Source organism: Lissotriton helveticus, chromosome 5_1 (assembly GCF_964261635.1).
Source record: "Lissotriton helveticus chromosome 5_1, aLisHel1.1, whole genome shotgun sequence".
NCBI classification, from domain to species: Eukaryota; Metazoa; Chordata; class Amphibia; order Caudata; family Salamandridae; genus Lissotriton; species Lissotriton helveticus.
Genome location: NC_136065.1, coordinates 1,723,163,530 through 1,723,186,461, shown reverse-complemented (window position 1 = coordinate 1,723,186,461; position 22,932 = coordinate 1,723,163,530). Strand labels below are relative to the sequence as shown.

General features: G+C 51.7%; 1 protein-coding gene across 1 annotated transcript in view; it reads left to right on the top strand.

The window, feature by feature from the left end:
* The first annotated feature begins 20,978 nt into the window (after window positions 1–20,978).
* PRR29 (proline rich 29) overlaps window positions 20,979–22,932 on the top strand; it is a 950,736-nt gene continuing 948,782 nt past the window's right edge. The window contains exon 1 of the mRNA XM_078644991.1: window positions 20,979–21,156. Coding sequence (XP_078501117.1) covers window positions 21,061–21,156 — 96 coding nt within the window. The 5' untranslated portion in view covers window positions 20,979–21,060. The remainder of the gene's footprint in view (window positions 21,157–22,932) is intronic.

The following is a 22,932-nucleotide window of genomic DNA, read 5'->3' as shown; positions in this document are numbered from 1 at the left end:
AAACTCTCTAATGAGGCAATGAACATTTAGGTCCAGGGGGGTTGCTGTGCACTTGGCGCGACCGTCTCCTGTGCGTCCGTCACTCAAGCCGACGGAGCATCTCCCCGCTCAGGCAGTTCTAGGCAGCCAAGGGGAAATGTACACATTGCGGCCAGTCGAGGAACCCATGTTTCATAATGCACAAGTCTCAATGTCCGGGTCTCGCTGGAAGGCGAGGCTCCTCCCATTTCACCTCTCACATCAAGGGAGGGACTGGGCCTGTCATTGTCGCCCAGCTATAGGACAAGTCTACTGCTCTGCAATCCCCCAATGACCATATCAGTACTTACTGCCCAACACAACGTCATCGCAAAGCGTAGTCCACAGCTGGTCTCCGAGTGTCGCCATTGAGGAGAGTCCCTCAGCCGCCTGGGTCAGCAGTGGCGCCAATAAACTCTCCGCAACCAGAAGCCACTTGATAACAGTCCGCTACACAATCAGTGAATCAGATCAGCCGTTTGTGGAGTGACGTCTGGGGCTCCGTGGACATTTGCGAGTCCGGAAGTCCATAAATGTTCTCGTCATCGCTAGGAAGCGCTCGCTTCCAGCGAGGCATCTGTGTCCGGGGAGCCACTGAGTTCCGCCACCATCCGGAGGGCATCTTGTTGTTCACTATGGATCAGCTCTGCTGGGGGGCTAATCTCTGCCGCTGTGCGCACCCGTCGCTCTGGTGACAGCCTGTTTCTGCGGCGTCGCCGGGGCCCTCTGATTCTCGGTAGAGGGGACGATGACTGCGTCGTTCGGGAGTCCGCGGCCATCCCAGAGTCTAGCCAGGTCTCGACTTCTTCCGGAGTGGCAAAGAAGTGGGTTCTGTCCTGTGCCACCACTCTCAAACGTGCGGGGAAGAGAAGGGAATGTTTCAAGCCCAGTTGACGGAGCCGTTGTTTAACAGCGAGGAAGGAGTGTCTTTGGCGTTGTACTTGAATCGTATAATCGGGGAAGAACATGATTTTAGTATTTTCAATTCCGATCTCCAGTTGCTTCCGTACTGCCCGTAAAATGGAGTCACGGTCCCTATAGTTCAGGATTCTGAGGAGCATTGGGCGGGGGTTAGAGCCCGCCGGAGGTGGCCTGGTCGGCACTCGGTGCGCACGCCCCACGACAAAGTGTGGTGACAATGTGCCAGGTGGTAGGAGGTTTTGCAACCAAGCTTCCATGTGTGCCACCCTTCCAGCGCTCCGGTACTCCTTCGAGTCGTATGTTGTTTCTCCGCGCCCTCCCTTTGCATCCTCAGCGCGGTCTTCTATAAATTCTACTCTGGTGAGGAGGTGCTGTTCTTGCTTATCCGCCTGCGTGACTCGGGGGGTAAGATCAACCATAGCATTCTCCAGGGTGGTGGTGCGTTCTGCCACCTTCTTATGATCAGCCCGCAGATGCGTGAGGTCAATGGCAACGCCATCGATTTTGGTTTCCAGGGAGGCACGGGTGAGTTGTACCGACTCTTCTAGGTGCTCCATAGCTGCCAGCATCGTGTCCAATTTGGACGCCGTCTGGTGCAAATCCGCCGATTTCATTAACTTGTCCATCTTACCCTTTGTCTGCGTGCCACCAGCACCAGGTCTAGTTCTGGTGCCCCCAGACATGAGCAGCGAGACAAGTTGCGTGCAGGCGGCGCGCATGTAAAATGCCAATGGCCTACACCGATCCGGACTGTCTCAGAGATGAGTCAGCAATAGGCGCCAGGAAGGGAGGAGGCGCGGGGCTTCACTGCTACAAAGCGGGGCCACAAGCACAAGGAGGCCGCAGTTGAATAGTCTTCAAGGAGATGTTATATCAGCGGCGGGGGTGAAGAGTTAGCAATCGCTGCCCTCAAGCGCAGCAAGGGTGCCGATCAGCACTCAGCATGAGCCTTCGTCCAGGACCTGGCAGGTATCTCCAGGAGGCAGAGGCCAGCAGCCTCGCACAGGTGTCGCACTAGCGAGTGCTGTTGTATAGGCCCCCCCCGCTGTCTGCGCAGGCAAGTCTCTGGGGTGCGTAAGCCTTTTGGCGATGTCAAGGCCGCGTGGTGGTGGCAGTGTTTCGCAATGCCCAAGTGTCCCTATCAACAAGGCGGCCTCTCAGACCAGGGGAGGCATACCTGCTAGGTGTCCGCTCTTCTCGTGTCCCAGCCTCAATGTGCCACCTCCACCACAGCGCCAGGCGTCCCCTGCCGGCGACAGCCGCCGCGAGCTCCCGCCTCCGCTCAGCCGTGGAGGTCGCAGTATCAGGGTCTTGTGGGTGGAGCTAATCCTCAGCACCACGTAGATTTGCAGGCCGATCCAGGTATCACGAGGGCGTCGGCAACCTGCACGCCAATTGCAGTGCGGCCGGCAACATCCAAGCACCTCCAGATTACACAGGGCACTAGGTCATCACTGCCTCTCCGGAATGGTAGGCTGGGACATCCGCCCATTGGTGGCCGCAGCGTGCTCTCCGGCACAACCCTCAGCGAAGGCGTTATCCCGGTCCGTGGAGGGGCACTCTCGCTGGGTGTCCTCACAGGGGATACATTTGGCTCCAATTCGCCATCCCCCCTTCAGCGCCGGGCTCCTGCGACGGTGTCTTCATGCCCTCGCTACCATGTGCCGCGGTATCGGGGCCTTGTGGGCGGAGCAAATCCCCGGCTCCTCGTAGACTGCCATGCCGGGCTGGGCACCACCTGTTCGGCAGCAACACTCGCGGCGCCCCGGTGCGGCAAGCGATGGCCGATCGGCACCAAACTTCCCAGGGCAGCTGCTGGAACCCCAATGCCGCTCCCCCAGTAGTTTAGGCCGGATTAGGATACGTGTGGCAGAGATATGGCCAGCTCAAGTGGAGCTCGGATCGGAGCTCTACCCAAAGATGGCCGTCGCCATTGCGTGCTTAGCCACGCCCCCCACAGCAATCCAATGATGACACCACAAATAGACTCCACACGAGTTTCATAGAAAAACAAGTATAAGTTTAAGTATAAGTTTATAAAAAGATATACTTGTGCAACCACACAATACTAAACAAACATATGCGTCGGGGTAATACTCCCCCTGACCTCTTATTATTGTGCTGAAGTAAACAATTCTATGTAATCCTAATGTTGTAATATGCAGTTCTTTATGCAAGGATCAGGTACTTCACAACATAAGAATAATGCAGATCGTAATAGGGCTATCTGGCGATTTGTACTGTCACTGTAATGCAATTCATAACGCAACAACGTGGTAAACTGCTATTTTCCTATAATGCAATGCTTTTGGTCCCCTTTCAGGTACTCTGTTGGGAAAAAGCAATGCAACGTGCAATACAGTTATCAGGCAGTTCGTTATGCAAAACTAATGCAATGCAGAACACATATATCCGCAGTGCGGTATGCAACACTAATGCAATGTGTAATACGACAATCCGGCAGATCGTGATACAGGACTAAGACAAGGCATAACACATCTATCAGGCAGTTTGTTATGCAAACCTAGTGCAATGCGTAACATATCTATCAGGCAGTTCATTAGGCAAACGAATGCAATGGCAATACGACAAAACAGGCAGCCCGTTGTGCAGGAATAAAACAATGTGTTATACAATCATCAGATACTCCAGTATGCAGAAGTAATGCAATATGTAAGTTACTCCGGCACCATTCACGGTACCTCCGGCGGTCTCTCCGCCACTCGTGATGTCTTGCAGTTAGTCTCTGACCACAGTTGCCCCCCACATGCGTAAGTTAGAACACAGTAAATGCAGCTTCGCACTCAGGCCCCGGGGCTGCCACTCCCTTGACACACGGGTCTCAATACGAGCGAAAGCAGAGGCTCACACTGCAGGACAAAGAGAGAGGCCAAGAGCGTCACCCTTTGAGCCTGTGCGCACGCCCCACGACAAAGTGTGGTGACAATGTGCCAGGTGGTAGGAGGTTTTGCAACCAAGCTTCCATGTGTGCCACCCTTCCAGCGCTCCGGTACTCCTTCGAGTCGTATGTTGTTTCTCCGCGCCCTCCCTTTGCATCCTCAGCGCGGTCTTCTATAAATTCTACTCTGGTGAGGAGGTGCTGTTCTTGCTTATCCGCCTGCGTGACTCGGGGGGTAAGATCAACCATAGCATTCTCCAGGGTGGTGGTGCGTTCTGCCACCTTCTTATGATCAGCCCGCAGATGCGTGAGGTCAATGGCAACGCCATCGATTTTGGTTTCCAGGGAGGCACGGGTGAGTTGTACCGACTCTTCTAGGTGCTCCATAGCTGCCAGCATCGTGTCCAATTTGGACGCCGTCTGGTGCAAATCCGCCGATTTCATTAACTTGTCCATCTTACCCTTTGTCTGCGTGCCACCAGCACCAGGTCTAGTTCTGGTGCCCCCAGACATGAGCAGCGAGACAAGTTGCGTGCAGGCGGCGCGCATGTAAAATGCCAATGGCCTACACCGATCCGGACTGTCTCAGAGATGAGTCAGCAATAGGCGCCAGGAAGGGAGGAGGCGCGGGGCTTCACTGCTACAAAGCGGGGCCACAAGCACAAGGAGGCCGCAGTTGAATAGTCTTCAAGGAGATGTTATATCAGCGGCGGGGGTGAAGAGTTAGCAATCGCTGCCCTCAAGCGCAGCAAGGGTGCCGATCAGCACTCAGCATGAGCCTTCGTCCAGGACCTGGCAGGTATCTCCAGGAGGCAGAGGCCAGCAGCCTCGCACAGGTGTCGCACTAGCGAGTGCTGTTGTATAGGCCCCCCCCGCTGTCTGCGCAGGCAAGTCTCTGGGGTGCGTAAGCCTTTTGGCGATGTCAAGGCCGCGTGGTGGTGGCAGTGTTTCGCAATGCCCAAGTGTCCCTATCAACAAGGCGGCCTCTCAGACCAGGGGAGGCATACCTGCTAGGTGTCCGCTCTTCTCGTGTCCCAGCCTCAATGTGCCACCTCCACCACAGCGCCAGGCGTCCCCTGCCGGCGACAGCCGCCGCGAGCTCCCGCCTCCGCTCAGCCGTGGAGGTCGCAGTATCAGGGTCTTGTGGGTGGAGCTAATCCTCAGCACCACGTAGATTTGCAGGCCGATCCAGGTATCACGAGGGCGTCGGCAACCTGCACGCCAATTGCAGTGCGGCCGGCAACATCCAAGCACCTCCAGATTACACAGGGCACTAGGTCATCACTGCCTCTCCGGAATGGTAGGCTGGGACATCCGCCCATTGGTGGCCGCAGCGTGCTCTCCGGCACAACCCTCAGCGAAGGCGTTATCCCGGTCCGTGGAGGGGCACTCTCGCTGGGTGTCCTCACAGGGGATACATTTGGCTCCAATTCGCCATCCCCCCTTCAGCGCCGGGCTCCTGCGACGGTGTCTTCATGCCCTCGCTACCATGTGCCGCGGTATCGGGGCCTTGTGGGCGGAGCAAATCCCCGGCTCCTCGTAGACTGCCATGCCGGGCTGGGCACCACCTGTTCGGCAGCAACACTCGCGGCGCCCCGGTGCGGCAAGCGATGGCCGATCGGCACCAAACTTCCCAGGGCAGCTGCTGGAACCCCAATGCCGCTCCCCCAGTAGTTTAGGCCGGATTAGGATACGTGTGGCAGAGATATGGCCAGCTCAAGTGGAGCTCGGATCGGAGCTCTACCCAAAGATGGCCGTCGCCATTGCGTGCTTAGCCACGCCCCCCACAGCAATCCAATGATGACACCACAAATAGACTCCACACGAGTTTCATAGAAAAACAAGTATAAGTTTAAGTATAAGTTTATAAAAAGATATACTTGTGCAACCACACAATACTAAACAAACATATGCGTCGGGGTAATACTCCCCCTGACCTCTTATTATTGTGCTGAAGTAAACAATTCTATGTAATCCTAATGTTGTAATATGCAGTTCTTTATGCAAGGATCAGGTACTTCACAACATAAGAATAATGCAGATCGTAATAGGGCTATCTGGCGATTTGTACTGTCACTGTAATGCAATTCATAACGCAACAACGTGGTAAACTGCTATTTTCCTATAATGCAATGCTTTTGGTCCCCTTTCAGGTACTCTGTTGGGAAAAAGCAATGCAACGTGCAATACAGTTATCAGGCAGTTCGTTATGCAAAACTAATGCAATGCGGAACACATATATCCGCAGTGCGGTATGCAACACTAATGCAATGTGTAATACGACAATCCGGCAGATCGTGATACAGGACTAAGACAAGGCATAACACATCTATCAGGCAGTTTGTTATGCAAACCTAGTGCAATGCGTAACATATCTATCAGGCAGTTCATTAGGCAAAAGAATGCAATGGCAATACGACAAAACAGGCAGCCCGTTGTGCAGGAATAAAACAATGTGTTATACAATCATCAGATACTCCAGTATGCAGAAGTAATGCAATATGTAAGTTACTCCGGCACCATTCACGGTACCTCCGGCGGTCTCTCCGCCACTCGTGATGTCTTGCAGTTAGTCTCTGACCACAGTTGCCCCCCACATGCGTAAGTTAGAACACAGTAAATGCAGCTTCGCACTCAGGCCCCGGGGCTGCCACTCCCTTGACACACGGGTCTCAATACGAGCGAAAGCAGAGGCTCACACTGCAGGACAAAGAGAGAGGCCAAGAGCGTCACCCTTTGAGCCTGTGCGCACGCCCCACGACAAAGTGTGGTGACAATGTGCCAGGTGGTAGGAGGTTTTGCAACCAAGCTTCCATGTGTGCCACCCTTCCAGCGCTCCGGTACTCCTTCGAGTCGTATGTTGTTTCTCCGCGCCCTCCCTTTGCATCCTCAGCGCGGTCTTCTATAAATTCTACTCTGGTGAGGAGGTGCTGTTCTTGCTTATCCGCCTGCGTGACTCGGGGGGTAAGATCAACCATAGCATTCTCCAGGGTGGTGGTGCGTTCTGCCACCTTCTTATGATCAGCCCGCAGATGCGTGAGGTCAATGGCAACGCCATCGATTTTGGTTTCCAGGGAGGCACGGGTGAGTTGTACCGACTCTTCTAGGTGCTCCATAGCTGCCAGCATCGTGTCCAATTTGGACGCCGTCTGGTGCAAATCCGCCGATTTCATTAACTTGTCCATCTTCCCCTTTGTCTGCGTGCCACCAGCACCAGGTCTAGTTCTGGTGCCCCCAGACATGAGCAGCGAGACAAGTTGCGTGCAGGCGGCGCGCATGTAAAATGCCAATGGCCTACACCGATCCGGACTGTCTCAGAGATGAGCGGCAGCAATAGGCGCCAGGAAGGGAGGAGGCGCGGGGCTTCACTGCTACAAAGCGGGGCCACAAGCACAAGGAGGCCGCAGTTGAATAGTCTTCAAGGAGATGTTATATCAGCGGCGGGGGTGAAGAGTTAGCAATCGCTGCCCTCAAGCGCAGCAAGGGTGCCGATCAGCACTCAGCATGAGTCTTCGTCCAGGACCTGGCAGGTATCTCCAGGAGGCAGAGGCCAGCAGCCTCGCACAGGTGTCGCACTAGCGAGTGCTGTTGTATAGGCCCCCCCCGCTGTCTGCGCAGGCAAGTCTCTGGGGTGCGTAAGCCTTTTGGCGATGTCAAGGCCGCGTGGTGGTGGCAGTGTTTCGCAATGCCCAAGTGTCCCTATCAACAAGGCGGCCTCTCAGACCAGGGGAGGCATACCTGCTAGGTGTCCGCTCTTCTCGTGTCCCAGCCTCAATGTGCCACCTCCACCACAGCGCCAGGCGTCCCCTGCCGGCGACAGCCGCCGCGAGCTCCCGCCTCCGCTCAGCCGTGGAGGTCGCAGTATCAGGGTCTTGTGGGTGGAGCTAATCCTCAGCACCACGTAGATTTGCAGGCCGATCCAGGTATCACGAGGGCGTCGGCAACCTGCACGCCAATTGCAGTGCGGCCGGCAACATCCAAGCACCTCCAGATTACACAGGGCACTAGGTCATCACTGCCTCTCCGGAATGGTAGGCTGGGACATCCGCCCATTGGTGGCCGCAGCGTGCTCTCCGGCACAACCCTCAGCGAAGGCGTTATCCCGGTCCGTGGAGGGGCACTCTCGCTGGGTGTCCTCACAGGGGATACATTTGGCTCCAATTCGCCATCCCCCTTCAGCGCCGGGCTCCTGCGACGGTGTCTTCATGCCCTCGCTACCATGTGCCGCGGTATCGGGGCCTTGTGGGTGGAGCAAATCCCCGGCTCCTCGTAGACTGCCATGCCGGGCTGGGCACCACCTGTTCGGCAGCAACACTCGCGGCGCCCCGGTGCGGCAAGCGATGGCCGATCGGCACCAAACTTCCCAGGGCAGCTGCTGGAACCCCAATGCCGCTCCCCCAGTAGTTTAGGCCGGATTAGGATACGTGTGGCAGAGATATGGCCAGCGCAAGTGGAGCTCGGATCGGAGCTCTACCCAAAGATGGCCGTCGCCATTGCGTGCTTAGCCACGCCCCCCACAGCAATCCAATGATGACACCACAAATAGACTCCACACGAGTTTCATAGAAAAACAAGTATAAGTTTAAGTATAAGTTTATAAAAAGATATACTTGTGCAACCACACAATACTAAACAAACATATGCGTCGGGGTAATACTCCCCCTGACCTCTTATTATTGTGCTGAAGTAAACAATTCTATGTAATCCTAATGTTGTAATATGCAGTTCTTTATGCAAGGATCAGGTACTTCACAACATAAGAATAATGCAGATCGTAATAGGGCTATCTGGCGATTTGTACTGTCACTGTAATGCAATTCATAACGCAACAACGTGGTAAACTGCTATTTTCCTATAATGCAATGCTTTTGGTCCCCTTTCAGGTACTCTGTTGGGAAAAAGCAATGCAACGTGCAATACAGTTATCAGGCAGTTCGTTATGCAAAACTAATGCAATGCGGAACACATATATCCGCAGTGCGGTATGCAACACTAATGCAATGTGTAATACGACAATCCGGCAGATCGTGATACAGGACTAAGACAAGGCATAACACATCTATCAGGCAGTTTGTTATGCAAACCTAGTGCAATGCGTAACATATCTATCAGGCAGTTCATTAGGCAAACGAATGCAATGGCAATACGACAAAACAGGCAGCCCGTTGTGCAGGAATAAAACAATGTGTTATACAATCATCAGATACTCCAGTATGCAGAAGTAATGCAATATGTAAGTTACTCCGGCACCATTCACGGTACCTCCGGCGGTCTCTCCGCCACTTGTGATGTCTTGCAGTTAGTCTCTGACCACAGTTGCCCCCCACATGCGTAAGTTAGAACACAGTAAATGCAGCTTCGCACTCAGGCCCCGGGGCTGCCACTCCCTTGACACACGGGTCTCAATACGAGCGAAAGCAGAGGCTCACACTGCAGGACAAAGAGAGAGGCCAAGAGCGTCACCCTTTGAGCCTGTGCACCGCCTTAGGAATGGATACACGTTAACCCTCCTCGTCCAGTGATTTGGGTATCCGATGCAATTTCTCTGAATTTCTGGGCAATGGGAAGATCCCAGGCTGCACACTACACCCGCACTCAGAGTCATTGAGACTCATGGGAACTCCGGGTGCACGATATCCAGACAACTCCTCATGAGGATCTCAGGCTGCGCAACGCACACGCACACAGTGTCGTAGAGACACACTTGATATTCTGGTGCCCACGATCCCAGGGCACAACTTGCGCAGGTTTCAGCCGGTTGAAGGTACACGCACACAGCATCGCTGAAACACACTTTATCATCTGGTGCCACCGATCACAGGGCTCCTCTTGCACAGGTCTCAGGCAGTAGAAGGTACATACACACAGCGTCGCTGAGACACACTTAATCTACCGGTGCCCCTAATCACAGAGCACCTCCAGCAAGGGTCTCAGGCTGCAAACAGCACACGCACACAATGTAGCTGAGTAACACTTGCTCGATCATGGGCCAATCCACACGAAAGTTTCAGTCTGCCCCCAAGCACACGCACACTGTGTCACTGAGACTTACTTGGCTCCCCGGTACACACGTTCACAGGACGATCCTCTTGAAGGACTCAGGCAAGACAGAGCACACTCACACCACCTCTCTGAGTCTTGTTTGGAACTCCAGGTGCCAAAGAACACAGGGCACAACTTGCAAAGGTCTCAGGCTAGACAGAGCACACGCACCCTCAGCATATCTGAGAGTCTTCTCTGGAACCTTTTTGTGTTCCTGTGTTTCCAAACAGGGAGCCAGCTCACCTCGGGGACTTGGGATAGTTACTTCAGGACACAGCACACAGCAAAATCCTTCAAGCAAGGGGACACAGCAAAGTCCTTACAGCATTTCCTTAGTTGAAACAGCAAACTGCAGGCTGGCCAGCCCCCGATCACACAGCAAAAGCAGTCCTATCCAACAGTCTCTTCAGCTGCTTCTTCCTTGGCAAAGGTTCCTCTTGATCCACGAAGTAGCTCCAGTCTTGTTCACACTTTATCAAGCCATTATACAAAATTCAGAGGCTTCAGCTTGCATAGTTATACCCTTGAATGGCTTTGAAGTCTTAGTGTCACAGGGGGCACTGACCCCCTGCTCAACCCACTTCTGGGTGCCTCCCTACCAGTGACACCTTCTTCCTTTGATTAGTTGGGGATAGTTGGGGATTGGATTCTCAATCACTCAGCAGGAGATGAGACAATTGTTTTATAGCACCAGCCCAGGCCTCTTCACCTCTAGGCCTACTCCTCCCCCTGCATACTCCAGATGCAGGTCAGCCTGTGTTGTCTCACTTCCTCGTCTGGCTCAAGACATTCCCCAGATCCTATCGCTTTCAAATCCAGCCAGCCAATCCACAACCAGGCAGAGACACACAGAAATGTTTAAAGCACAAAAACCCAGCCACTTCTGAAAGAGTGGCTTACAAACACATAATGGCAAAACCAACTTTATAAAAAGATGTGTTATTGCAGGGTGAGTTCAGACATACTAAACTTCACATTTTCATCTTAAGCCTTTAGGAAGATAGGTTGGCACAGACATTACACAGCCTTTCCATTCTATTTTAATCGGCAAGTTGGCCTTTCTGCAGTGAAAACAAAATGGAGATTATTTTACTGGCAGGACATGGTACACACCATGGTACATGTCCCACCTTTCACATGCACTACACCCTGGCCAGGGGGTACCCTAGACCTACCATAGGGGTGCCTGATATTTATGGAAAGGGAAGGACAGGGTAGGTAAGTGCGTGCACTTACCAGAGCAACATGACAGTTTAGGGAACTGTGCGCAGCCTCTGCAATGGCAGGCCTGAGTTCCCTTCTCAAGGCTACTTGTGTGGGTGGCACAATAAGTGCTGGAGGCCCACCCGTAGCATTTGCATTACTAAACCTGGCACAAATAGGGCACTTTACCAGGGACTTTACTAGTAATGCACACATACCAATAATGGACAGTCAATCTCCATAACACTCTACACAGGGAGCACTTGCACTTTGACAATGTTTAGCAGTGGCAAAGTGTCCAAAGCATCTAAGTTGGCAACAAATGTCAGAAAAAAGGCCTAGGGGAAAAGCAAAATGTTTAGGGAACTTTAGCCAAAAAGAGCCAAGTCCCACAACCACCAAGAATCCTCAACCTAGAGAACTGCCAGTGGATTTGTAAGGGTTTTGTCCTAGTGGATTGTGGGAACTAAGTCCACAACTTTCAAGGACAATCCTGGAGCTAACAGACCCTTTTAGTGAGTTTGAGACACTTTGGGACCCTTTGGGGAACTTCAGGAAGAAGTTCCAGATTTTTGGAGAACTTTGGAACAACTATGGAAAAAAGCTCCATAAGGGGACCGACTCAACCTGGCCAGCCAAGTTGTCTGCCTTCATCCGCGAACCGGCCTGCCATCCAGGTTTGCCCTGCTGAAAAGCTCTGTAGGTCCTACTTCCAGAGTTTGACCGGGAGCAGAAGAAATCCGAGGCCGGAGAACCCTCACCGAATCCAAACTGGCTGAGCGCTTCGAGAGACCCCGGGAAGAAAAGCTCCAGAAAAGGTTATAAGTCAGAAGTCAAAAACTTTGATCAAAAACTACCATGAGGGGGAGCCGCCCAGGGCTCGATCGTAGTTGGCCTGAAACTTTGACTTTGACCCGGTCTATCGCGACAGGATGTCCCAATAAGGGGCTACAGGTTTCTATGTGCTATATAGTGCTACATCTTTAAAAATGCATATCTCCGGACCCCTACATTGGATTTTTGTCATTTTGGTGTGATTTTAAATTTTTTCCTATGTTTATAAATTGGTGTTGGATTTTTATTATGAGTTGTGTCTTAATTATTTACTGAAATGTTGTTTTTAAATGCTTTACATACCTGTCTTTGAAGTTAAGCCTGCCTGCTCGCAGCCCAGCTACCAAGGGTTGAGCATAGCAATAATTTTCTAAGACCTATTCCGAGCCCTATACTGTGTTAGTGTCCTTATTGCCAGTGACAGATATACATTTTCCCCTATTAATAATCCACTTTCCAACACTTTCTCTTTCTGAGATACAGTATAGGTGATTGATGATCAGGATGTGCTGAAGTTGTGAGGAGTTTTTGTTCTCCGGCTGGCTTGGTATTTTTCTGTCTAAGAGGCACAGTCATCTCAATTAGTAATTAATCAAAGCAAGAGTTAGGCTCAAAGTAATGCAATTACTGGTGAGTAATCGGAGCATTCACCATAAATTGAAGAAGGAAGGCTCCCCACAGACAGACAGCCTCCCTAAGCGTATGTGAAGTAAGCCATTCATCCCTTCTGAAGGCTCATGAGTTGCAAGTGCTCATTTGTTCTTTTGAGAAATTAGCAGTGGTGGAGGTTCAGCTGTGAATGAACTCACAATTGTACGGTGAAACAGGCCAAAAACTTGTGCATTCTTATTCTTAACTGAACTGGATTGCATTTATCAAACATTTGCTCTGCATCTTTTTGCTCTGTGATCACTAAAGCTGTTTTAAATTGCCCCCAGAATACTGCCAGATACATTTTTTCAGGCTAGATTATTAACCTATTTTTCTAAAAACATATCATATAACATTGCTCCATTTTCTAGGCACTGTGCATCCGACAGCTTTTTGGAGGCTTTCCACCCGACATGGATGATTTCCCTCTGATCGCAGTATTACAATGACACTCGTTGGAGGGAAACCTGTATGGGGATTCCGCTGCATTTCTCATGTACTCAAGGAGCACATTGGAATGTCAGAAAGACTCATAATTAAATAATGATGGCAGAGCCAGCCTCAGCTCTGCCATCGGGATTATGATGTCACTTTCCCACAGTCTTTCCATGTCAGCTTTTCTGACTTGGAAAGACTGTCAGAAACCTAATTTGGAGGCCCCTATCAGAGCCCGGATCACTCTGGCCCTCCGCTATGAGGCCTGGGGGCACCTATGGTACACCTCTAAACATCCCTGCGCTGTGTGGCAGGCATCGCATGGTAACTGCCACATGGTGTAGGGATGTTCACAAACATCCATTTTTCAGTGGCAGCCTATGCTGCAGGCCTTTTCCACCTGCTGCACAAGCTACCAGTGAATAAAGGATGTTTCTTACCGGCCACAGGGAGGTTGCATCCAAATTCTGCAGTCAGAACCGCCGACCTATGGTCGGGCTATTCCTGTCCTCAACGTTACGTCCAACCAACATCGTAATGAGGCCGTAAGTTGTCACTGCAAAAAAACCAAGTGTGCTGAGATGCATTCCCATGAAGTAAATCAAAGGTTAGCAATTCTTCACCTCACTTCCTCGGAGGTTCATTTATTGGTAATGCCACAAGTTAGCATGTCGCTGACTTGCAATGGTATTCATGAAAGGCGCCCATCATTTGCACCTCCGGACGCAGCCTGCTTTCTCTGCAGAAGATGCCAAAGTTTAGTGCCTCAACATGTCACTTATGTGAAGTCTTGTTTACTTTGGATGCCTTGAGTTGCTGTTTCTGGATATATGTTACCTGCAGTATTACTTGTTGAAGATGTTTATGGTTAGCAGCCTTGCATTCTTCTTGATTTGTCTATTTGTAGGTTGTCAGGAATGATCTCTGCACTCCACTTACCTGTGTTCTCATTTGCTAAAGGCTTCAGTAGTTATTAGTTCAGCACACCAGTTTCTAGCAGTTTCATTTATTTGAGTCTAATTTGGTGTAGGTATATTTTATTTGCAGTACTGTGTGTCCTTTCCGATCACTCTAGTTGTTGGAGACACCTTTTTAGCTGTCTGATGGCATTTTCTCAGATAACAATCTGTGCATGTGAAGCCTCTATAGTCTTATATACAGGAGCTGCCTCTGATTTACCGGTGCTGCAGGACACTCGCCTGAAGGTGGATCAATAGATGACTTCTTATGCAAGTAGTGCTGCATGTCAACCCCCTCAGCTCTAGCTGTAGGTGGTGTCTTAGGTTAGAAGCTCTTTGTGGACCTTTTCCGCACACTCATTGGTAGATGGTGTTTTATGGAAACATCCCTGCATCTAATTTCCCTCCATTCACAATTGCACATTTGTGAGGTGCCCTGTATGTACATTTCATGCAGTCTTACCTCTTGGAGGTGTCTCAGTTATGAGCTCTGTATGTGGCATCCCTGCAGCCTCATCTGAGCAGGTATCTCAATTACCCCTTTGCATTTGGCTACCCTGCGACCTCATCTGAGAAGGGGTTATAGATGTGCACTTGACATCCCTGGAGTCTCAGAGGAAGTGTGTCAGATTAGCAGCTTTGTATATCACTAAACTCTATTGTCATCTACATGAGGTACCTCAGGTTGGCAAATCAGGCTACGTCGGGGCATCGTCTCCTTAGGTAGCATCTCAGGTTACCATTTCAGGCTCCTACTTCCCATGCTGTCTCATCTGTTGGAGTCTCGATTAGAAGATCATCATGTCACTTTCCATTCAAGTCCTCTGTACAGATCTTGGGTAGTATCTCTACTTCTTTCTTCCATAGTATCTCCACTGCAAGCATCCCATATTAGTGTCTCCCATCCTTGCAGTCTCATTTGAAGCAAGCGTCTGAAGTTACAGGCTCCGCATGTCACTTCCATACAGTCTCACTAGTATGTGTCTCAGGTTAACAGATTTACTCCTCAATTCTCAAGAGTACTCCTTGTGATTGTGTCAGATTAGCAGTTCAGCATTTCACTGCCCTTCAGTCTCATTCGTAGAAGTAAATCTCAATGTCACTTGTGTGTAGACACATCTGAGTGAGGTGTCTCGGATTAGCATCCTGGCATGTCACTTTGCATACGTTCTCATCTGTGGTAGGTGCCTCTTTATTAACTCTTCATGTCACTTTCCTTGCTGTCTGATGGAGTAGGGTTTTCTATATCTCAATCTTTGGATATAACCATTATTTAACCCCCGCCAATGGTCCTATGTACCTTTGATGGTCGACAAAGAGAAATGAGGAGCAAACATCTACATAGAAATAAATCGTAAAAGACTTTCAGTTTTAGTGAATAAAGAGAATTAGTGTGAGTTCAAGAGTTTTATTTTCTAAATCATGTTAGTCTTTCATCTTTTATTCATTAGGCATTAATCTTTATAATTCAGCAATAAAAGTTAATATAATACATCAATCAACATTTGCTTATAAAATAGAATAATATATTAGAATCACAGTCAATATAGTAATAAGACAGCAAGCATGTTCCATAAAGTAAACTCTCTATTCTAAATAAATTGGGATAATGAGAGAAAAAGGAGTCCGTTCAGATACTCATGAGTACTGATGAGAGAATCAGCGTGCAAGCACAAAGCCTTTTCCATATAAGCTAGAAAATGTTCTCAGCTCAAATTTCTCAGCAGATAATTCAGAAATCTAAATAAGGCAGCCTCATCTGAAAAGAAGGCATCAGAAATGAGTCTCCGCCCAGAAAGACAGGGAAGGAATCCAGGATCTGCCTATCAGGTCCAAATTATGAGCTAAATTGAGGTCTGACCTGAAGTAATTGAGGTCTGACCTGAAGTCTGAGCTAACCTTGTACTCTGGGAACAGGCCTTAATATAAACACATAGGGGCATATTATCAAGCAGGGTGATAGGCAATTATCATCACTTTAGCGGCCGTTTTCGGCCGCTAAGCGGCGATAATTCTATCGCCCTATTAGCAAGCTGTCGCTAACTGATGTTAGCGACAGCTTTTAGGCGATAGCGAGTGGTTTGGGGCCGGCTTTGCATGTCAGCGATGTTTATCGCTAATGACATGCAAAGTGGGCATATCCAACCAGTTAGCGACTGAAAGCAGTCGCTAACGTCACTATCACTACCTGTAGGACACCCCCGCACCGCACGGCCACCAGCTGCTGCGTGTGCCCCCGCCTGCCGACTCTGCCTGCCTCGCAGTGCCTTCCCGCCCTCGGGTCCGCCCTCTGGCCACGCCCCCCGCCAGCTGCTCCCTCCGCGTTGTGATCCTTGCCTGCCTACTGTATTATTTTGCTGCTTATTTCTCTGCATATTTTTTACTGTGCCCTGATTCTTTTGCTTCTGTCCCCGGGCTGCCCCTGGTTTCCCCCCCATTGTGCTGCCGTCCCCTGCACCCGCTGCCGACTTCCCGCCGCCGGGGAGTGTAGCCACGCCCCCTTCCTCCCCGCTCCCGCCTCCCAGCTGCCCCTCCCTCCCTGCACTTCGCCATAAATGGCGACCGTGCGCACGCGCAGCGGTAACGCGCAGCGGGCGTGCCGTAGGCGCGCCAAAGGTAAGCCCGTCTGCGCCCGTCCGCGACCGGACCGCGCCCAGCGCCAGGACCCCTGGCTCCCGCAGACCCTAGCCCACCCGCCGGACGTACGACGCCGCCACCCTCAACGCACTCAACACCGGCCGACTCCCGGGATGCTACCGAGCCAACCCGAGACGAACCCACGGACCCTTCAGCTGTCACGCCTGCAAGTTCTCCTGCAACCGAACCTGCCCCGCTCCAGCACCCTCCAAGCCGAACACCTGCAGCAACCACCTCAAGTGCATCCTACTCAACACCCGCTCCGTCCACAAACACACCATCGAACTCTGGAACCTCCTCGACACCACGGCTCCTGACGTCGCCTTCCTCACGGAAACCTGGATGAACAACTCCTCAGCGCCCGACATCGCCATCGCCATCCCAGAGGGCTACAAGATCACCCGAAGAGACCGCGGCAACCAGACTGGAGGAGGCATCGCCATCATCTACAGGGACACCATCCGCATCACGACCGACACCGACGACACCCTGAAAACCGCCGAACACCTGCACTTTTAGATCCACACGGACCCAAAAACCACCCTCAGAGGCACCCTCATCTACCGACCCCCGGGACCACGCACACAATTCAGCGAAGACATCGCCGACTTCATCTGTCCGCATGCCCTCCCCTCCGCTGACTACATCCTCCTGGGGGACATCAACTTCCACCTGGAGAACAACAACGACCGCAACACCACCACCCTGCTTGACAACCTCGCCAACCTCGGACTCAAGCAGCTGGTGACCACCCCCACCCACCTCGCCGGACACACACTCGACGCTGTCTTCTCATCCAGCAAGGACATCACCTTCAGCCACGCCACCGGACTCCACTGGACGGACCACAGCTGCGTCCACTTCAGCTTCAGAAGGACCACGATCCACCACCACCAGCAACAGGTCGCTCGAAGAAACTGGAACAAGATCTCGGCAGACCAGCTCGCCGCTTCCCTGAGCCAGCACCCTCCCGCCAGCTCCGCGAACCCCAGCCAGGCCGCCGACAACCTCACGAAGTGGATCAGCAACTGCGCAGACGACCTCGCTCCACTGAGGACCCCGCCTAGCAGACCCGGCAGCAAGAAGGCCCCATGGTTCACCGACGAACTCAAGAGCTCCAAGAAGAACTGCCGAGCCCTCGAGAAAGCCTGGAGAAGGGAGCCAACACCGGACAACATGACCACCCTCAAGCTCGCCACCCGGAAGCACCATCAACTGATCCACGCAACCAAGAATACAGCATTCAAGGACCGGCTGGACAACAACGCACACAACTGCAAGGAACTCTTCAACATCGTGAAAGAGCTCTCCAACCCCAACGCCGGAAAGAACGACATCACCCCTTCGCAAGACCTCTGCAACTCCCTCGCCTCCTACTTCCACAACAAGATCGCTGACATACACAACAGCTTCAGACCACAAACAATGCTCCCTACGACCGCACCAACGCCCCCCACCACCACCCTCAGCGCCTGGACCCAGATCAACACAGAAGACACCATCTGCACGATGAACTCTATCCACTCTGGATCTCCGACCGACCCCTGCCCCCACCACGTCTTCAACAAGGCCGACGCTGTCATCGCACCCCACCTGCGGGACATCATCAACACCTCCTTCGACACAGCCACCTTCCCTGAGAGCTGGAAGCACGCCGAACTCAGCGCTCTACTAAAGAAACCAACAGCGGACCCCACCGAACTCAAGAATTACCGCCCCATCTCGCTCCTCCCGTTCCCAGCCAAAGTCATCGAGAAGACCGTCAACAAGCAGCTGGCCGCATTCCTCGAGACGAATGGATCCCTCGACCCCTCACAGTCTGGCTTCCGAGCCAACCACAGCACCGAGACCGCCCTCATCGCTGCCACCGATGACATCCGAGCCCTGCTGGACAACGGTGAAACAGCGGCCCTCATCCTCCTAGACCTCTCCGCGGCGTTCGACACTGTTTGCCACCACACCCTAGTGCAGCGCCTCAGCAACATCGGAATCCAGGAGAAGGCACTGGAATGGATCATCTCCTTCCTCGCTGGAAGGACACAGAGAGTCCGCCTACCACCGTTCAGATCTGCAGCCACGGAAGTCATCTGCGGCATTCCTCAGGGCTCCTTGCTCAGCCCCACCCTCTTCAACATCTACATGAGCCCCCTGGTGGCCATCGCACGCCAGCACAACCTCAACATCATCTCCTACGCCGACGACACCCAGCTGATCCTCTCCCTGACCAACGACCCCGCCGCCGCCAGAACCAACCTCTACGAAGGGATGAAAGACGTAGCCGAGTGGATGACGACCAGCCGCCTGAAACTGATCTCAGACAAGACGGAAGTCCTCATCCTGGGCTCCTCGCCCTCCGCCTGGGACGACTCCTGGTGGCCCCCCGCCCTGGGCACCGCACCCAAACCGACAGACCACGCACGCAACCTGGGCTTCATCCTGGACTCCTCCCTCTCCATGACCAGACAAGACAACGCCGTCTCCGCGTCCTGTTTCAACATCCTGCGCATGCTACGGAAGATCTTCAGGTGGATCCCCACCGAGACCAGGAAGACGGTCACCCAGGCCCTCGTCACCAGCCGACTAGACTACGGCAACGCCCTCTACGCCGGAACCACCGCCAAGCTCCAGAAGAGACTCCAGCGGATCCAGAACGCCTCAGCCAGACTCATCCTCGACATCCCCCGACGCAGCCACATCTCCGGACACCTGAGAGACCTGCACTGGCTCCCCGTCAACAAGAGAATCACCTTCCGTCTCCTCACCCACGCACACAAAGCCATACACGACCAAGGCCCGAGCTACCTCAACAACCGCCTCAACTTCTACGCTCCCAAACGCCACCTCCGATCGACCAACCACGCCCTCGCCGCCGTCCCCCGCATCCGAAGAGCGACAACAGGAGGAAGGTCCTTCTCCTACCTGGCCGCCAAGACCTGGAACACCCTCCCTACCGACCTCCGCCTGACCCAAGACCACCTCTCCTTCAGGAAGAAGCTCAAGACCTGGCTGTTCGAGCAGTAGCGGCACCCCCCCCCCCCAAGCGCCTTGAGACCCTCTGGGTGAGTAGTGCGCTCTATAAATGCCTTGATTGATTGATTGATTATCGCCTATTAGCAAGGCAGGCGTAGCGATGGAAATATTTGCGCTAAGCGCAAACATCTCCAAATACTAACACCTGCCCAGACCAGTTCTTAGCCATGTAATCCAATGGGAGGTGGATAACATGGCTAAGAGCATTTCGTCACTAATGCGTGAATATCGCCGTATTTTCAGCGATATTCGTGCATTTCGCCGCTATCGCTGGATATTTTAGCACAATGGAGAAAAACGTTGCTAATAGCATGTTTTCTCCGCTAACATATCCAGCGATAGGCAGCTATTCCTTGGTAATATGCCCCATAATCTTTCAGCCTCTTCATCCTCCAATAGAATCTCAACAACTCCTAGGAATAAGCAAACTCCCCCTTTTCTCAGGCTAAACAATAAGCTTTCAAACATTGAACCTGAAAGAGTTACGCAGTTGTTTTCTTGTGGTACATAGGCGACTTCTCAGGAATCATTGTTCTTGTCAATTTTGTCTCCTCTTTCTGAGATCCTCACTATCAGTTGTCTAATACAAAACACGTGTCTATTTATTAGCTAACAGTAGGCTTCTGAAGTTGCAACATCAACAGCAAAGAGAAGAAAAACATCTTACACAAACAATTATTCAATGTGAAAAACAAGCCTTTCAGTGTAATGCATTATTTTTCATTTAATATGGCATTAACAGACTAACTCAATTCAGGTCTTTACTCATGTGCAGACCTTCAACATTTATGTACGGTTACCTACTAGAGGTTTTTCAGTTTAGCATGTTTTATAATAAAAGTAAACGTCTTTTGAGAGCGGCAAAAATTTGATGTAGCAGCCTCGTCTGCAGGTGCCTTTTGATACCCGCTCTTCATGTCTCCTCCAGTCGAATCTCATTGAACTGAGTCTTCAGTTAAGAGCTCACCATAAGGTATGCATGAAATGTTGTGGTTTTCAGATTAGTTCTGCGTAAATCAAATTTCGAAATCACAAAATTGTATCCGAACGGTGATCCAATGGCTTCTGTACGCGTGCATTGATAGCCAGGGGTGCCAGCAGAATCATAAACATTTACTAAATGTATGTGGAATTACATATACATTAGCAATTCATCAAATAAAAAAAGTATAATCAGAGCAGCTATCGGTCGGACTCGGGGCTTCCTCCTGACTCTCAGACGCACACCGAGGCCTTTTGTTTTTGTGCAGCGTTTGTGACGATAAGAGAATACGTTCCCCTGCAGTCCTGTGTACAAGCTGCAGCCATAGCAACAAGTACGGCTACGTACTTGATGTTTGTGTCACAGTTCCTGCTTCCTGTTTCTTTGGGAGTCCTTGGATTTAATGCTTATTTTTATCCGGTAACGAAATAAACTTTTGGAACTGAATCATGTCGTTTGCGTGGCCGGGGGAGGGGAGCAGTTTCTATCATCACCAACTGGGGGCTCACAGCCCGTCGCCGCCCGTGCAGATAATCCAGCAGCCGGTGAGTGACAGCCTGTCCTGGGTGTGATCTGTTACTGTCCCTAAAAGAGGCGCAGCGATGTGTACGAGTCCGGTATCTGTTGTGATTTATGAGGCATATTAAAGACAGCATAAAGTAGCTAAATCTGGCACACTCGTTAGGTGCAAGACGCTGGACTGATGTTGGCATGTGCAAGTTACTGAAAGTGGTCAAGTTAGGTTTTTTCCCACTAGCCTGCATGAAAGACTCACAGCCAACGGCTTTAGGTGAATTTATTTCACGTGCTGGGAGACGGGTGAGAGCTATCGATCGTGCAGCAGGTGCAGCAGTTGCGCCCGGTACGGAGCTATTAACACCGAACAAGCAGCTTGGGGTGGTCAGTTTCCTTGTTGCATTAGGTACCAGGCCACCCTTGCTCCGCCTCTGGTTCAGAGGCCTAGGGGAGGAAGGGGATGCCTGCTATCTCTAATTTAGACTCCTCCGATGAGTTTGCAGCTGATCAGAGTTTACATGTCTGACAAGTGACAAGCATGGAGCTGAGAGTTCAAAGGAAGGGATTCAGGAGGCAAGGATCACTGTTCCGAAGGGAAGTCTGACTCGGGTGGGTTTCGCTGCCAGTCTTTCAAGCAGTCAGTACGACTGGGGGTAGGTAGGGTTATTGGAGACAGATGATCCGACATCAGGCCCTATCATAATTCCACTCCCGGGGCTATGAAGCACAGTATTCAAAAATGAGTTTTAGCAATCCGGCGGACAATTGGAGCTAGGAGGTTTTCCATCATGAAGCCTAAACTAGCTGCAGAATTATTAGAAGTAGATTGTTCCCCAGGTAGCCAGACTCTGCTGTGGCGTTCACAGAGATAGGTGATCCAGCCTTTACTCTAACTCACAGATTTCCAAACTTTTCATGTTGGTGACACTCTTTTTGGAGATACAAGCTAAATTGAGAAAGCAGGAAGGTTACTAAAGCAATTGTGAATCTGACCCGGCTTAAACACATCTTTCTCTCTCTCCCTGTCTCCTTCCCTCTCTCTCTCTATCTCTCCCGCCCTCTCTCTGTCTCCCTCCCACTCTCTCTCTCTCTCTCCCTCCCTCTCTCTCTCTCTCTCCCTGTCTCCCTCTGTCTGTCTCCTCTCTCTCTGTCTCCCTTCCTCTCTCTCCCTCTCTCTCCCTCCATCTCCCTCCCTCCATCTCTCACCCTCCCTCTGTCTCCCTCCCTCCATCTCCCTCACTCTGTCTTCCTCCCTCTGTCTCCTTCCCTCTGTCTCCCTCTCTCTCCCTCCGTCGCCCTCTCCCTCTCTGCCTCTGTCTGTCCCTGCCTCTATCTGTCTGTTTGTCCTTGTCTGTCCCCATATGTCCCTGTCTCCCTACCACTGCCTCCCTCTCCGTATCTCTGTCTCTGTCTGTCTCTGCCTCTATCTGTCTCTGTCTGTCCTGTCTCTATCTCTCTGTCTCTATCTCTATCTCTGTCTGTCCCCATCTCTATCTATGTCTGTACCTGTCCCTATCTCTCTCTATCTCGTCTGTCTCCCTCTTGTCTGTCTCCCTCTTGTCTGTCTCCCTCCCCCTGTCTGTCTCCCTCCCTCTATCTGTCTCCCTCCCACTGTCTGTTTCCCTCCCTCTGTGTGTCTCCCTCCCTCTGTCTGTCTCCCTTTGTCTGTCTCCCTTCCTCTGTCTGTCTGTCCCCCTCCCTCTGTCTGTCTCCCTCCCTCTGTCTGTCTGTCTCCCTCCCTCTTTCTGTCTGTCTCCCTCAGTCTGTCTCCCTCGGTCTGTCTCCCTCGGTCTGTCTCCCTCTCC